The sequence below is a fragment of the Hemitrygon akajei genome, chromosome 12 (assembly GCF_048418815.1).
Source record: "Hemitrygon akajei chromosome 12, sHemAka1.3, whole genome shotgun sequence".
Taxonomy (NCBI): domain Eukaryota; kingdom Metazoa; phylum Chordata; class Chondrichthyes; order Myliobatiformes; family Dasyatidae; genus Hemitrygon; species Hemitrygon akajei.
The window spans coordinates 13,001,154-13,018,791 of NC_133135.1; the positions used below are offsets into that span (position 1 = coordinate 13,001,154).

The window sequence follows — 17,638 nt, forward strand, 5'->3', positions numbered from 1 at the left end:
TCATGGGACAGGAGGCCTCAGGAGAAAGAAAGGGGGGGGGAGCACCAGAAGGAGATGGAGAACAGGCAAACTAAATATGTCAGGGATGGGGTAAGAAGGGGAGGAGGGGCATTAACGGAAGTTAGAGAAGTCAATGTTCATGCCTTCAGGTTGGAGGCTACCCAGCCAGTATATAAGGTGTTGTTCCTCCAACCTGAGTGTGGCTTCATCTTGATAGTAGAGGAGGCCATGGATAGACATATCAGAATTGGAATGGGATGTGGAATTAAAATGTGTGGCCACTGGGAGATCCTGCTTTCTCCGGCGAACCAAGCGGAGGTGTTCAGCAAAACGGTCTCCCAGTCTGTGTCGGGTCTCACCAATATATAAAAGGCCACACCGGGAGCATCGGACGCAGTATACCACACCAGCCGACTCACAGGTGAAGTGTCGCCTCACCTGGAAGGAGTGTCTGGGGCCCTGAATGGTGGTGAGGGAGGAAGTGTAAGGGCAGGTGTAACACTTGTTCCGCTTACAAGGATAAGTGCCAGGAGGGAGATCGGTGGGGAGGGATGGGGGGGGAACGAGTGGACAAGGGAGTCGCGCAGGGAGTGATATCTGCGGAAAGCAGAAAGGGTGGGGAGGGAAAGATGTGCTGCACTACCAAGTTCCCCTTCTCCTTCCTTCCATGGTCCACCATCCTCTCTATCAGATTCCTTCATCACTCCTTTACCTCTTCCACCCATCACCTCCCATTTTCTTACTTCACCACCCCGTCCCCCACCTTCCCCCTCAACCATCGCCTGCTAGCTTGTACTCCACCCATCTCCTAGCTCTGCCCCCTTTCCTTTCCAGTCCTGATGAATGGTCTTGGCCCAAAACATTCGCTGTTTATTTATTTCCATCAAGGCTGTCAGACTTGCTGAGTTCCTCCAACATTTTGTGCGCATGTTGTCAATGAAATGATTGGTGAACCGGGCGAGACAATAAGCAATGAGATGAGGAGGCACTGACACACTAATGGCAGTGTCTTCAATTTATTTAAGTATCTCTGTAGACCTCCCATCACTACCATTCTGCCCAAGACTCTCCATTAATATAAATTAGCACCTTAAACCTGACCCTTATCGCGCAATCTAAGAATGCACCCAGGGTGTGAATTTCTGATGTGATTATTCTGCTCAGGGTGCTCTAGTCACCAGAGGTGACAAACCCAAGTACCAGCAGGAAGTAAACATGCTAGTGTTCTGCTGCAACCACAACGACTTGGAGCTGAATGCCCTCAAAACTGTAGAGATGCATATTGACCTCGGCATCATCTACAACTCCACAGACACACCATTTCAACATTGTTTCCTGAGCACCATTGTTTAATGCTGAAAAACCATACGTGCTTCATTAACTAAAAGGCTCGGCAGAGGATCTACTTCTTGCAGCAGTTGGTGAATTTCCATCTTCCCCCCAGAACATACTGGTGCAATTCTACACTGCCATCATCGAGAGCATCCTCAGATCAGCCACCACTGCCTGGCTTGGTGCAGCATCCTCTCACGATGTACAAGAATTACAGTGAACAGTCACGTCGGTAGAAAAAAAATCATTGATCTGAAGGACTTGTGCGTCCAGGACAAAAAAGCGGGCAGAAAAGCATCGTTCCTTATAGATGAGCTCAATGGTGGTGAGGTCTTTGCTGGTGATCCACCACTTTCTGTAAAGCAGCATGGCTCTCTCTATAATGGTAAAATATTTTAAAGACTGTACTTGCAGCCTATCTTGAACGGGGTGCTGTGAACTGCCTTAAACCAACTCAATCCTTCTAGCAAAGATGCTCGTACAGTGCAGTTGGGAATGTGAATTTAAGGGGAAGAATTTAGAAGTTTAAGAGTTTAGAAGAATGGGGGGGGGGGCAGGGAAATCTGATCCAAACTTATCAAATAGGTTCACTACCAGATGAACTCAACGCCTTCTATGCCTGCTTTGAAAGGGAGAATATAACCACAGCTGCGAAGAACCCTGCTATACCCAGTGACCCTAAGATCTCTGTCTCGAAGGCCGATGTTAGGCTGTCTTTAAAGAGAGTGAACGCTCGCAAGGTGGAAAGTCCCAATGGAGTACCTGGTAGGGCTCTGAAAACCTGTGCCAACCAACAAGAGGGAGTATTCAAGGACATTTTCAATCTCTCACTGCTACAGGCGGAAGTTCCCACTTTCTTCAAATGGCAGCAATTATACTAGTGCCTAAGAATAATGTGAGCAGCCTTAATGACTATCGCCCGGTAGCACTCACATCGACAGTGATGAAATGCCTTGAGAGGCTGGTCATGACTAAATTGAACTCCTGCCTCAGCAAGGACCTGAACCCATTGCAATTTGCCTATTGCCACAATAAGTCAAGGGCAGACACAATCTCAATGGCTCTTCACACAGCTTTAGACCACCTACATAACACTATGTCAGGATGCTGTTCATTAACTATAGCTCAGCATTTAACACTATCATTCCCACAGTCCTAATAAGTTACAGAATCTGGGCCCTTGTACATCCCTCTGCAACTGGATCCTCAACTTCCTAACTGGAAGACCACAACCTGTGTGGATTGGTGATAATATATCCTCCTCGCCGATGATCAACACTGGTGCACCTCAGGGGTGTGTGCTTAGCCCACTGCTCTACTCCCTCTATACCCATGACTGTGTAGCTAGTCAAAGCTTAAATACCATCTATAGGTAGTCCCTGAGTTACAAACGTCCGACTTACGGACAACTCGTACTTACGAACCAAGGAAGGAGAACATCGTCCGCCATTTTAAGTTGGATCGCGACGCCGTCCGCCAATTTAAGTCATTGCCATTGACACTGTGTTGAGTGTTTAATTTTGTATTTGGCTTAAAATTTTCTTAGTAAGATTCACCCTGATACCTTCCCGAGTTCGATCCAGTGACAGACCGCTCCCGTGCCGGGTTGATGTCGATCCAGTGATCCCCGTACCAATCATGCCGGGTTGATGTTGAGCTCACAACTAGACCTCGTAAAAAAAACACTGCCATCTCCAGTTTAAATTCCCATGCGGAATATTGTGGAGGATCAAATACCCAAACCCAGCACAGCCTCCACTTGTCCCATTTAGCCTGTTTCAGTGTGGCGGTCCTTAGGACCCAGCAGACCTCGGGAGCCGGCGCAGCTCGGGACCCGCTGCCCACAGTGTTTCTGTTCCATTGACGGGAAGCGATCCCGATTGAAAATAAAGTGGAAATAATAAAGCGTTTGGAATGAGGTGAAACGCCATTGGTCACTGGAAAAGCATTAGGCTACAGTCGGTCAACAATCGGAACAATTTTAAAGGATAACGGATAAAGTGAGAATAATGGAGCATGTGAAAGACCCTGCCCCGATGAAAGCTACAATTACTAAACAACACAGTGGTTTAATTATTGGAATACATAAGTTTAAGTATTTTATATGCATAGAAAGGTAAAATATATACTATATACTAAGACAAACATTTGACTGACGCTAAATAATACCGGATGTAGTTGTTCCGACTTATGTACAAATCCGACTTAAAGACGGACTCAGGAACGGAACTCGTACGTAACCCAGGAACTGCCTGTATATATTTGCTGATGATACACCCATTGTTGGTAGAATCTCAGGTGGTAATGAGAGGACGTACAGGAGTGAGATATGCCAACTAGTGGAGTGGTGTCGCAGCAACAACCTGGCACTCAATGTCAGTAAGACAAAAGAGCTGATTGTGGACTTCAGGAAGGGCAAGACGAAGGAACACATAACAATCCCCATAGAGGGATCAGAAGTGGAGAGAGTGAGCAGCTTCAAGTTCCTGAGTGTCAGGATCTCTGAGGACCTAACCTGATCCCAACAAATCGATGCAGCTATAAAGAAGGTAAGACGGCGATTATACTTTATTAGGAGTTTGAGTAGATTTGATATGTCAACAAATACACTTCTATCGATGTACTGTGGAGAGCATTCTGACAGGCTGCATCACTGTATGGTATGGGGGGGGGGGGCTACTGCACAGGACCGAAAAAAGCTGCAGAGGGTCTTAAATTAGTCGGCTCCATCTTGGGTACTAGCCTACAAAGTACCCAGGACATCTTCAAGGAGCGGTGTCTCAGAAAGCAGCATCCATTAAGGACCCCCAGCACCCAGGGCATGCCCTTTTCTCATTGTTACCATCAGGTAGGAGGTACAGAAGCCTGAAGACGTCTGTGGAGAACAAGTCATTGCTCAGGTAGAGGATGATAAGTTCTTGATTAGTCCGGGAGTGAAAGGTTACAGACAAAGGGCAGGAGAATGGGATTGAAAAGGAAATTGATCAGCCATGATGAAACAGTGAAGTAGGCTCGATGGTCTGCTGCTATGTCTCATGGTCTTATCTCTGAAAGGGAAAGATTATGAGGTAGATCATAAGGCCAAACAATCTCCGATGGGTTTGTAATGAGAAAGAAAGAGTACAAGAACCATCTGGAAAGTGGTGTTGAGACCAACAATCTGTGTCAATAAGCCTAATTAAAACTTCACAATTCAGTGTTTCAAACTCATTGTCAAGGCACTCTGTGTAATTATGGGCAGCACCATAGCATAATAGCACAATGCTTTACAGTACAGGCGACCCAAGTTCAATTCCTGCCACTACCTGAAGGGGTTTCTACATTCTCCCCATGACCGTGTGGGTTTCCTCTGACTGCTCCAGTTTCACTCACAGTCCAAAGAGGAACAGTTCGTAGATTAATTGGTCATTGTAACTATCCCATGATTAGGCTAGTGTTAAATTAGGGGTTGCCAGGCAACATGGCTTGAAGGGCTTACTCTGCGGTGTATATCAATAATAAAATAAATATTTTTTTTTAAATCACAATACAAGTTCTTAAGTACATTCTAATATACTTTCAAAGGTCCCCACCATCCAGCCCATTCCATCTTCTCACAGCTACCATCAGGCCGGAGATAACATCAATTTCACTTGCCCCATCATTGAAATGTTCCACAACCAAGGACTCTTCATCTCATGTTCTCAATATTTATTGCTTATTTATTTATTATTATATTACTTCTTTTTGTACTCACAGTTTGTTGCCTTCTGCACTCTGGTTGAATACCCAAATTGGAGCAGTCTTTCATTGACTGTTATGGTTATATTGAGTATGCCCGCAAGAAAATAAATCTCAGGATTGTATATGGTGACATATATGTACTTTGAACTCTGAGGTACTGACAATTGTCTCTCCACAAACGCTGCCTGATCCACTGAGTATTTCCATCATTTCTAACCTTAAGCACTGACAGTCTCCCAGAGACTGCTGCAAGCCAGAGATTCCTTATAAACAGAGTTGGATTTGACGTGGGTAGATGCTTTAACTTGCACAAGTGCCTAACCTAAATGGCATTGTTCCAAATTATATGTTGTTTTACAAACAAACGAGATTTTGCAGATGTTGTAAATCTTGAGCAACACATACAAAACACTGGAGGAACTCAGCAGGTCAGGTAGCATCCATGAGGGGAATAAACAGTCGACATTTCGAGCCGAGACCCTTCCTCAGGACTGGAAAGGAAGGCGGGGGGGGTTAGAGCCCAGATTAAGGAAGGGGAAGGAATACAAGCTGGCAAGTGATAGGTGAAACCAAGTGAAGGGAAGAGGGTGGGTACTTCCAACTCCAACACAAGAGTCCATGGCTTCCTCTACTGCTACGACAAGGCCAGACTCAGGTTGGACGAGCAACACCTCCTATTCTGTTTGGGTAGTCTCCAACCTGGTAGCATGAACATTGATGTCTCTAACTTCTGGTAACTTTGTCTCCTGCCCCCTTCTCTCTTTTCCATTCTGGTTACTCTCTCAACCCTTCTCTTCTCCTTACCTGCCATCGCCTCCCTTTGGTGTCACTACTCCTTTGTTATCTTCTGTCAGATCCCTTCTTCTCCAGCCACTTACCTTTTCCACCTATCTCAGTCTCACTGAGGAAAGCAAGTGCAATGCTAGCATTCGTATCAAGAAGGCTTGAATGCAAGAGCAGTGATGGGATACTGAGGCTTTATAAGGCACTGGTGAAGCCTCTCCTTGAGTACTGTGAACAGTTTTGGGGCTCCTCATCTAAGAATTGGAGTGGGTTCAGAGATTCACAAGGATCATATGAGGAATGTTTGATGGCTCTGGGCCTGTACTCGCTGGAATTTAGAAGAATGAGGGGGGGTCTCATTGAAACCTTTTGAATGGACAGTGCAGATGTGGGGAAAAAACTACTTCCCATGGAGGGAGAGTCTAGAACAAAAGGACAAAGCTTCAGGACAGAGGGACATCCATTTAAAACACAGATGCAGAGAAATTTCTTCCGCCAGAGGGTGGCGAACTTGTGGAATTTGTTACCACAGGCAGCTGCAGAGGTCAAGTTGTTGGGTGTATTTAAGGCAGAGATTGACAGGCCCTTGATTGGACATGGCATGAAAGGTTACCAGAAAAAGGCCAGGGAATGGGGATGGTGTGGGGGGGGGGGGGAGTAAAAGATCAGCCATGATTGAATGGCAGAGCAGACTCAATGGGCCAAATGGCCTAATTCTGCTCCTATGTCTTATGGCCATATTACATTCTGGCTTCTCACTTCATCTCCCCCTCCCTACCCACCGACCTTCCCTCTCACCTATCACCTGCCAGCTTGAACTCCTCTACCCCTCCCCACCTTATTCTGGCTTCTCCCCTTCTTTTCCAGTCCTGAAGAAGGGTCTTGGCCCTTCCCTCTCCATGGGTGCTGCCTTGCCTGCTGAGTTCCTCCTACGTTTGGCATTGATTTTTATAATTTGGGTGTTGCCAAAACGGCATCGTTTCAAAAATCAGCCACCCAAACCACCCCTACTTTAAAATAAATTACTCAATGGAAGAGCAACTTCACTGGCTCCCGAGACCTGCTTTCCACCAAAAACCACCCCCACAACACCCACCCCGGGAGCTGATGTGAACTTACCTCTGGCAGGGAGTTGTACAAATATAAGGGCAGATCAGCGGCACGCAGCGCAAGGTCCCTCAAAGTGTGTTGTGCATCGTTAATGGTTTCCTTGGGTAGATCTTGCATACCTTCTAAATTCCATCCCCCTCCGGTCAACCAGCAGATCTGTTAAGTTGCAATCAGTCAAATACAAAACACAAGCATTAGTCATGACACGACGTTTTTTTTTAGTCGATCGGATGATTTTGCGGGGTTCTCATTCAAAATTTGTAAATATCAACATCGAACCTAATCACTAATATTAACAAGCAGATCTATCCAGAACATCTCTGTCCACAACCCTACCTTGATTGTGAACCTTGGTCCCTGCAATCTACTTATTCGACAGCGTAACGGTAAAGATCGTTTTTGGCCGAAAAGATCTGCAAATATCAATCGTCACCTGTTTTTCTCCCCCAGACGCATTAATGCACCAGCGTGGCTCTGGATCACTTACCAACGCCTTCAGCATGCATGAAACGATCAAGAAGCGCGAAAGGTGGAGCCTGCTCCTGCTACCTTGCGACTGCGTGTGAAGTGGGGAGGGAGGCTGCGCGTCGCTGGCTGCGCACACGGAGAGCGTCCCTCGTCCAGCCTCCGCCCTTCGCACTGATTGACAGTCGGCGGAGGAGCCCAACTTCCGGGTTCAACAACCCGCCCCCCAGAGCAAAGCTCGCTAACTGAGGGTTGCGTCACTGGAAAATAAAGCGGAAAGGGAACTAAATTCCTCTGTGGAATAATGACAATCATTTGAGCTGTCGTCAGAATGCAGATAACAAGCTGCACCTAATAAAATGGGCACTGAATGTAGTACCTTTAATTTAAAATTCAAAGTAAATTTTATTATCAAAGTGCATCTATGTCACCATATACAACCCTGAAGTTCATTTTCCTGCGGGCATATTCAGCAAATCTATGGGAATAATAACTATAACAGGATCAATGAAAGATCAACCAGAGTGCAGAAGACAACAGACTGTGCAAGTATAAATAAATAGCAATAAATAATGAGAACATGAGATAAAGTGAGGTCATTGGTTGTGGGAACATCTCGGTGGATGGGCAACTGAGTGTAGTTATCCTCTTTTGGTTGAGGGGTAGTAGCTGTTCCTGAACCTGGTGGTGTGAGTCCTGCGTCTCTTGTGCTTCTGCCTGACGGCAGCAGGGAGAAAAGCACATAAGCTGGGTGGGTGGTGTTGGATGCTGTTTTCCTATGAGAGCGTTTCATTTAGATGTGCTCGGTGGTTGGGAGGGCTTTAACCATGAATGAGATGGGCAGCAGGGATGAACCAGGCAATTACAGGTCGGTGGGTTTAAATTCAGTGGAGAGTAAATTATTGGAATAAATTCCAAGGGTTTATTAACTTTGTTCATCACACGTACATTGAATCCTACAGTAAAATGCGTTGTTTATGTCAATGACCAACACATTCTAAGAATGTGCTGGGGTCTAGTGTCACCATGCTTCCAGTGCCAACCTTAACCCTAACCAGACCTGTCTTTGTAATGTGGTAGGAAACCACAGTTCATGGGGAGAACATACAAACCGCGGCGGGTATTGAACCCCGATCTTACAAGCTAACGCTGTAAAACATTATCAGTGCTCAACTGTGCCACCCCAGGCGTTACAGACATTCGGACAAAAACAAGCAGACTTCTTTTTTGTGTTTTTTTTTGGCTCTGGTCAAAACGCATTTGCACAATAATATCTCAGTCTTTGACATTTTGGACAACAGATGGCGTCAGGTGGCGTCATCGAGTCATGGTGAAGTGCAGCACAGAAACAGGCCATTTTGGCCCATCTAGTCCATACCAAAAACCACTTCAGCTGCTTATTTCCAACAACCCTAGACCGGGACCATAGCCCTCCATATACCTACTATCCACCTACCTATCCAAACTTCACTTAAAAGTTGAAATTGAGCTCACATGGACCACTTGTGCTGGCAGCTCATTCTGCACTCACACAACACTCTGAGTGAAGAAATTTCCCCTCATATTCTCCTTAAACTTCTCACCTTGCACCCTTAAGCTATGACCTTTGCTTGTGGTCCCACCCAACCTTAAAGGAAAAAGACTGCTTGCATTTACACTATCTCTATCATAAGACCGTAGGTCAGAGGAGCAGAATTGGAGGGGAACCAACACCCTGGGAGGGAGGCTTGCTAATGACATTGGGGAGGATTTCAACAAGATATGCTGGAGGGTGGGAACTGAAGTGTGGAGACAGAGGATGGGGCAGTTGGTATACAAGTAGAGACAGCTTGTGGGGAGTTTATGAGGAAGGATGGGCAGATGATAGGGCAAAGATGTTTGGGGATGGGAAACTCTCACACTTACCTGGCTGGTTCTAGATGAGGTTCTAACTCTAGATCCCCATTTATGAGAGAGAAAAATGCGGGCCAGAGCTCAAGAACAAAATCTAGGCTAACATACAGTCTGTTAGAGGAACTGAGCCAGTCGAGCCGCATGTGACGATGGCAGGGAAGGAATTTTTGATGATTCGGCCAAAACCCTGCATCAGAACGGACACAAGATTTTGACCCAAATCTCTCCCCCCCCCACAGATGCTGTTCAACCTAATGAATTCCTCCAGCAAATTAGTTACATTCGTAGTTATTATTTAAGTAGTGTTTTCTTGCATTCCTTAAAACCAATAGGACTGCTGCCACTCATGTGACCCCCCCCCCCCCGGGTGGTATACTACTATAAAAACTGAGGGTCTTCCTCAACCAAATTGGCCCCTCCCTCTCCAGTAGCAGAAGAAACCTATACTGTGGGTCACCCAGCTGGTTGGTGGCGTAGTGGCATCAGGGGCGAGAGGTCCCGAGTTTGAATCTGGCTGGCTCCCTCGCACGTTTTCCATCCGTGACAGGATTGGGATGGGCTTCGCAGGTTCGCATGACCAAGACATGCCGTACAATGAACAATCACCAAAAAGATCAATAGACAATAGACAGTAGGTGCAGGAGTAGGCCATTCGGCCCTTCTAGCCAACACCGCCATTCACTGTGGTCATGGCTGATCATACACAATCAGTACCCCGTTCCTGCCCTCTCCCCATATCCCTTGACCCCACTATCTATAAGAGCTCTATCTAACTCTCTCTTGAATGCATCCAGAGACTTGGCCTCCACTGCCTTCTGGGGCAGAGCATTCCACATATCCACCACTCTCTGGGTGAAAAAGTTTTTCCGCATCTCAGTTCCAAATGGCCTACCCCTTATTCTTAAACTGTGGCCTCTAGTTCTCGACTCACCCATCAGCGGGAACATGCTTCCTGCCTCCAGCGTGTCCAATCCCTTAATAATCTTATATGTTTCAATCAGATCCCCTCTCATCCTTCTAAATTCCAGTGTATATAAGCCCAGTCGCTCCAATCTTTCAACATATGACAGTCCAGCCATTCCAGGAATTAACCTTGTGAACCTACGCGGCACTCTCTCAATAGCAAGAACATCCTTCCTCAAATTTGGAGACCAAAACTGCACACAATACTCCAGGTGGGGTCTCACCAGGGCCCTGTACAGCTGCAGAAGGACCTCTTTACTCCTATACTCAATTCCTCTTGTTATAAAAGCCAGCATGCCATTAGATTTCTTCACTGCCTGCTGTACCTGCATGCTTGCTTTCATTGACTGATGTACAAGAACACCTAGATCTCATTGTACTTCCCCTTTTCCTAACTTGACTCCATTTAGATAGTAATCTGCCTTCCTGTTCTTGCCACCAAAGTGGATAACCTCACATTTATCCACATTAAACTGCATCTGCCGTACATTTGCCCACTCACCCAACCTGTCCAAGTCACCCTGCATTCTCATAACATCCTCCTGACATTTCACACTGCCACCCAGCTTTGTGTCAGCAGCAAATTTGCTAATGTGTTACTTTTAATCCCTTCATCTAAATGTAGATCGGTGCAAAAAGCCTGTCACCCCGACAACTCCACCGGAGTTAAGGGCGCGCGCGCACACACGCACGCCACCCCTCACCAAGCCCTTCAGCAGAATGCATGTTTGCTTGGTGCGTGTTTATTTAGCAAAATAAACTTTATTCATAATAAAAATATTTATGAGAATAAACTGCTCAATGCCCTTTCATTCTTTATATTCATAGTCAATGCTTTCCGTATAGCTTGATTACATTCATCCTTATCTATAGCACTCCTGCCACTCATGTGGCACTCTGGGATAGTATACTACTACAATAATAAGTGAGAGGCTTCCTCCTCCCAACCTGACATCTACATCTCCAATAGAAGAAGACCCCCTACACTCTGGTCCTTCCCCACCGAGCCCTTGCATTGGCTGCACCAATCTTTAGTGTGTCCCTCAGCACGTACTTCAGTAGCTCGCACAGTGCCAGTCGGCAGGATTCCTCCAAGGATATCCCGATGTGCTGGCAGGCCTCCAAGATCTGGTTGGATCAAAGGGCGACTTTCACTGAGTTGCTGATCTGCCAGCAGCGCTTGATGCTTGTCCCTGGGAACAGCCTGTGGACCATGCAGCTGATCGGGATAAACCCACGATACAGGGTCATCTATCTTTCTGCACGCCCTCTTCGCAATCCCACATGCCACAAAGGTGTGAGCTACTGTCCCTTCCACACTGCTGTCATCCCACGGGCATTCCATGCTGGAGTGATGCACTGGACACGAAGGAAGGATATGACTGGGAAGGTCCCTCTCACCAACAGCCAGGCAAGGTCCTGGTGCCTGTTGGTGAGGTCTGCCAGACGGTCTGAACAGTCTGCTCAGGAACCACCCCACCATGCTATTGAGTCCTTCTCCTGCAGTGTCTGCAGGACGTTCTGTGCTGACTACTGCCTAATGAACTTGTGGTCAAAGGTGGAAGAATTTTTCCACAAAGGGCAGGTCATCATCCTGCATCACCCAGCTGACTGAGCACACTGCACAGGTCTGGATTAGCATCCTTCGCAACACCGAGGACAGAGAGAATCTCGGCACGTCTTACAGCAATTTTTGGGATTATTCCAGAGTGATTCTTGAAAGATCATGACCAATGCATCTGTTAACTCTTCAGCAACCTTTCTCTGGACTCTGGGATGTAGTCCATCTGGTAACTTATCCACCTTAAGACCTTTCAGTTTGCCTTGCACTTTTTCCTTTGCAATAGCAATGACACTCATTCCTGCTCCCTGACACTCCCAGAAACTTCAGCTATCTCTACTCTTCTGTCATCCCTGCCAGTATCCTCCTCCAATCTACCTGGGCAAGCTCTTCTCTCATGCCTCTGTAATTCCCTTTATTCCATAGTGATACTGATACATGTGACTTATGTTTTTCCCTCTCAAACTGCAATATGAATTCAATCATATAATGACAACTGTCTCCTAAGGGTTGCTTTACATTAAGCTCCCTAATAAGATCTGGATTATTATACAACACCCAGCCTAAGATAGGCTTTCCCAGAGTAGGCTCAAGCACAAGCTGCTCTAAAAAGCCATCTCATAGTCTTTCAACAAATACCCTCTCTTGCGATCCGACACCAATCTGATATTCCCAATCCCCTTGCATATTGAAGTCCCCCATTACAATTGTATCATTACCCTTATTACATGCCTTTTCCAGCTCCCTTTGCAATCTTAATCCCACATCTAGGCTACTACCTGGAGGCCTATATATGATTCCCATAATGTTTTTTTTACCCTTGCAATTTCTTAACCCCAGCCACAAAGATTCAACATTCTCTGATCCAATGTCACCTCTTTCTAAAGATGTAATTCCATCTCTTACCAACAGAGCACGACCACTGGCCATGCCTTCCTGCCTATCCTTTTGATACAAAATATATCCTTTGATGTTAAGCTCCCAACTATGGCCTTCTTTCAGCTATGACTCAGTGACGTCACAGATCCCTGTACTTAAAACAAATTTCTGTGAAATGTTGAAATCGAACTCACTCCTGCCAATTGTGCTGGGAGCTCTTTCCCCACTCTCGCCATCCTCTGAGTGAAGGAGTTCCCCCTCGTTTCCCCTTAAACATTTCACCTTTCACCCTTAACCCATGACCTCTAGTTCTAGATTCACCCAAGCTCAGTAGAAAAGCCTGTTTGCATTTACCCTATCTATACCCATCAAATGAAAGCAAAGACATGATATGAGACTTCAACATATAATAATTTCAGCCATTAATAGAATATTGTGACCAATCTACAGCATCATTTTAAGGACAGATCAAAATCAGGTTTACTACAACTGATGAACGTCACGAAGATTTTTTTCTGCAGGAGTACAACACAATATTTAAAAAGTTACTATAAATTACAGTATATGCAATATATATTACTATCATCATCATTATGTGCCATGTCATATTGACATGGGTGATCATGCTGCACCTTACCCAAGGAGAAGACCTGCTGGACAGCGGAGGGAAAGAGTGCCTTACACCTCCCCCCCACCGACATCCATATTACAATATGTACTACAACATAATTATAATATAATAATTAATAAATTGCAATATAATATTATGGAAAAATAAACAGTGTGAAAAGAGCTCATGGGTTCATGGACCATTCAGAAATCTGATGGTGGAGGGGAAGAAGCTGTTCCTAAAATGTTGAGTGTGTGTCAAACAGATGTGAAAGAAGTGGATGGAATAAGAAGTTGAGCCACTCACTTAAGTTCACAGAGTGTGGTGGGTGTGTGGAACAGGCTGCCAAAGGTAATGGAGCAGATACATTAGGGACATTTAAGAGACTCTTAGAGAGGCACATGGATGAAAGAAAAATGGAGGGATCTATAGAAGTTAGATTGATCTTGGAGTTTTAATTTAGTATGCTTTAGTTTTAATTTAAATACCCTCTTTGAATCCTTCCATCTAAGTATTTCAGTAAATTGAAACTATTATTGGAATTGAAATACTATGTCTGCTGTGAACAAAGAGGGCTATATTGGATTTTCAGAAAGCATTTGATAAGCTGCCATTTCAAAGTTTATTGTGAAAAACAAAAGATCATGGTATAGTCGGTAATGTTTTTGACTATATTAAACTGATCGGATGTCAAACCAGAAGGAAGAGAAAATCTACAGATGCTGAAAATACAAGCAACACACACAAAATGCTGGAGGAATTCAGCAGGCCAGGCAGCATCTATAGAAAAGAGTACAGTTGACATTTCGGGCTGAAACCCTTCGGCAGGACTGGAGTGAAAAAGCCAAGGAGTAGATTTAAAAGGTGGGGGGAGGGGAGAGAGAACCATCAGGTGATGGGTGAAACCTGGAGAATGATAGATAGATAGATAGATACTTTATTCATCCCCATGGGGAAATTCAACTTTTTTTCCAATGTCCCATACACTTGTTGTAGCAAAACTAATTACATACAATACTTAACTCAGTAAAAAAAATATGATATGCATCTAAATCACTATCTCAAAAAGCATTAATAATAGCTTTTAAAAAGTTCTTAAGTTCTGGCGGTAGAATTGTAAAGCCTAATGGCATTGGGGAGTATTGACCTCTTCATCCTGTCTGAGGAGTATTGCATCGATAGTAACCTGTCACTGAAACTGCTTCTCTGTCTCTGGATGGTGCTATGTAGAGGATGTTCAGAGTTATCCATAATTGACCGTAGCCTACTCAGCGCCCTTCGCTCAGCTACCGATGTTAAACCCTCCAGTACTTTGCCCACGACAGAGCCCGCCTTCCTTACCAGCTTATTAAGACGTGAGGCGTCCCTCTTCTTAATGCTTCCTCCCCAACACGCCACCACAAAGAAGAGGGCGCTCTCCACAACTGACCTATAGAACATCTTCAGCATCTCACTACAGACATTGAATGACGCCAACCTTCTTAGGAAGTACAGTCGACTCTGTGCCTTCCTGCACAAGGCATCTGTGTTGGCAGTCCAGTCTAGCTTCTCGTCTAACTGTACTCACAGATACTTGTAGGTCTTAACCTGCTCCACACATTCTCCATTAATGATCACTGGCTCCATATGAGGCCTAGATCTCCTAAAGTCCACCACCATCTCCTTGAATGAAGTAAAGAGCTGGAATTTAATTGGTGAGTTGAGGTGAGAGAGGGAAAAGGGGATAGGAAATGGAGAGGGGGAGGTGAGGGTTGGGAGGCATTACCTAAAGTTTGAGAAATCGATGTTCCTGCCATCAGGTTGGAGGCTACCCAAATGGAATATAAGGTGTTGTTCCTCCAACCTGAGTGTGGCCTCATCACAACAGCGGAGGAGTCCATGGATGGACATATCGGAATGGGAATGGGAAGTGGAATTAAAATGGGTGGCCACTGGGACATCCCGCTTGTTCTGGCGGATGGAGCGTAGATGCTCAGCAAAGCGGTCTCCCAATCTACGTCAGGTCTCACCGATGTACAGGAGGCCACACCGGGAGCACCAAACACAGTAAATGACCCCAGCAGACTCACAAATGAAGTGTTGCCTGGAAGGACTGTTTAGGATCCTAAATGGTAGTGAGGGAGGAGGTGTAGGGGCAGGTATAGCACTTGTCCTGCTTGCAAGGGTAAGTGCCAGGAGGGAGATCAGTAGGGAGGGACAAATGCATAAGGGAGTTGCATACTGGTGGGGTGGTAGGGGAAGACAAGAGGAACCCTATCTGTGGTAGGGTTGCGGGAGGATGGGGTAAGAGCTGATGTGCGTGCAATGGAAGAGAAGCAGTTGAGGGCAGCATTAGGGTGGATGGTGGAGGAAAGGAAGCCCTTTTCTTTGAAAAAGAAGGACATCTTTGTTCTAGAATGAAAATCCCCATCCTGAGAGCAGATGCAGTGGAGACAGAAGAATTGAGAGAAGGTGATGGCATTTTTACAAGTAGGAGGGTGGAAACAAAGAGTAGGCTTTTACTGGTTGGCATGATGTAATGATAGATGAGTATGATAGGGGGCAGTGCTGGGCCTCAACTTTCAATAAGTTATATAAATGAACTGTTTTGTATTGTACAGATGGACCTCATTGCAAAAATATTTTTTGGAAATTTTGGAAGATTATCACTTATTTACATGTCAAGCAAACAACAGAGAGATTTACATAAAGTGCAAAAATCAGCTGTTAGATTGATGGTGAAAAGGGAAGATTGAGACTGCAGCGGGATGTAGAAGGTCTAGTTATCTGAGTAGAAAGGTGATAAATAGGAATTTGATCCAGGGAATTGTGAGGCAAAGCATTTGGTAAGGTGTTTGGGGGGTGGGGATGGTATTAAGTTCGAGTTAATTGTCATCTAACTGTACATATACATGACCAAATGAAACAATGTTCCTCCAGACACAAAACAAGTATCTCCTACAGCATATAAAACAAAATATTACCGCAAATAGGGTAATAAAATATAATTCAAAATGCATATAGTGTGCAGCATAGGTAAACAGTAAATAGCACGCTGTCCTAGTGACGAAACCTCAGTGGTGGCATGGTATTCATTAGTCTCACAGCCCGAGGGAAGAAGCTGTTACCCAGTCTGGCATTCCTAGTCCTGATGTTCCTATACTTCCTTCCAGAGGATAGTAGGTCAAAGAGATTGTAGGATAGGTGGTAGGAATCCTCAACAATGCTTTGGGCCCATTGTTTTACAATGCTCCTGGTAAATGTCATAAATGTGGAGACCCCAGTGATCCTCTCAGCATATTGAGAAATGTGGAGATATACATTAGGGGTATTTAAGAAACTCTTAGATAGGCACATGAATGATAGAAAAATGGAGGACTATGTCAGAGGATTGATCTTAAGAGTAGATTAAAAGGTTGGCACAACATCGTGAGCAGAAGGGTTTGTGGTGTTCTGTGTTCTATCTGGATGTGTGTATCCTCAGATCCTTAAAGTTCACTGAATTGGTTGATAATGTGGTTTAAAAAAAAGCTTACAAGAAGCATAGAGGATTGTCCATGTCATAAAATATCAATGCAGGAGTCTGTGTCAGAATGGTAGATGAGTCTATCTAGATCAGGTTGAGTACTGTGCAGATTTATTATCATTTTATTTATTTAGAGATACAGCACAGTGAAAGGCCCTTCTGGCCCAATGAGACTGCACTGCCTAATTACAGACATGTGACCAAGTAACTTGCTAACCTGTATGTCTTTGGAACATGGGAAGAAAGCGGAGTGCTCAGAGGAGACCCAGGCAGTTATGGGGAGAATTACAAACTCCTTATAGATAGGGTGGGAATTGAACTCAGATCTCTGATGCTGTAGTAACATTATGCTAACTGCTATACTACCGTGACCCTTTACTTCCAGTCACCACATTGTGCTTGGCCAGGTCAGTGTGGAATTGGAATTGGTTGAGCATGATATGAAACAGTGAAAACCTTGTCTAACATGCTCTTTATACAAATTAAATTATTACCCAGTGCAATGAGGTAGAACAAGGTAAAATAAGGAATGCAGAACAAAGTGTAAAAGCTTTAGAACAGTTTTGAAAATGGGAAGAGGTGTAGGGATAAGTGTTGCACCCAACAACATTTCCCTACAGCTCCTCCCCCAATATCCACATATACCTCCTCCAATTTGGTCTATTGCGTTGATGCTCCCGAATGACTTCCTTTACAGTAACCAAACATGGACTGGACAACCATTATGGACAATAGACAATAGGTGCAGGAGTAGGCCATTCAGCCCTTCGAGCCAGCACCGCCATTCAATGTGATCATGGTTGATCATCCACAA

The 17,638-nt window shown here is 45.0% G+C and overlaps 1 protein-coding gene across 4 annotated transcripts in view; it reads right to left on the reverse strand.

Moving 5' to 3' along the window:
* The window catches only part of miga1 (mitoguardin 1), a 112,237-nt gene extending 104,654 nt beyond the window's left edge, over window positions 1-7,583 (reverse strand). For 3 of the 4 annotated variants that reach the window (XM_073062579.1, XM_073062578.1, XM_073062581.1), the window contains exons 1-2: window positions 7,436-7,583; window positions 6,958-7,104 (exon numbers count right to left, since the gene is read on the reverse strand). In XM_073062579.1, coding sequence (XP_072918680.1) covers window positions 6,958-7,104; window positions 7,436-7,450 — 162 coding nt within the window. In that variant the 5' untranslated portion in view covers window positions 7,451-7,583. The other variant, XM_073062580.1, reaches the window with a different exon arrangement.
* Between the last annotated feature and the right edge of the window lie 10,055 nt (window positions 7,584-17,638).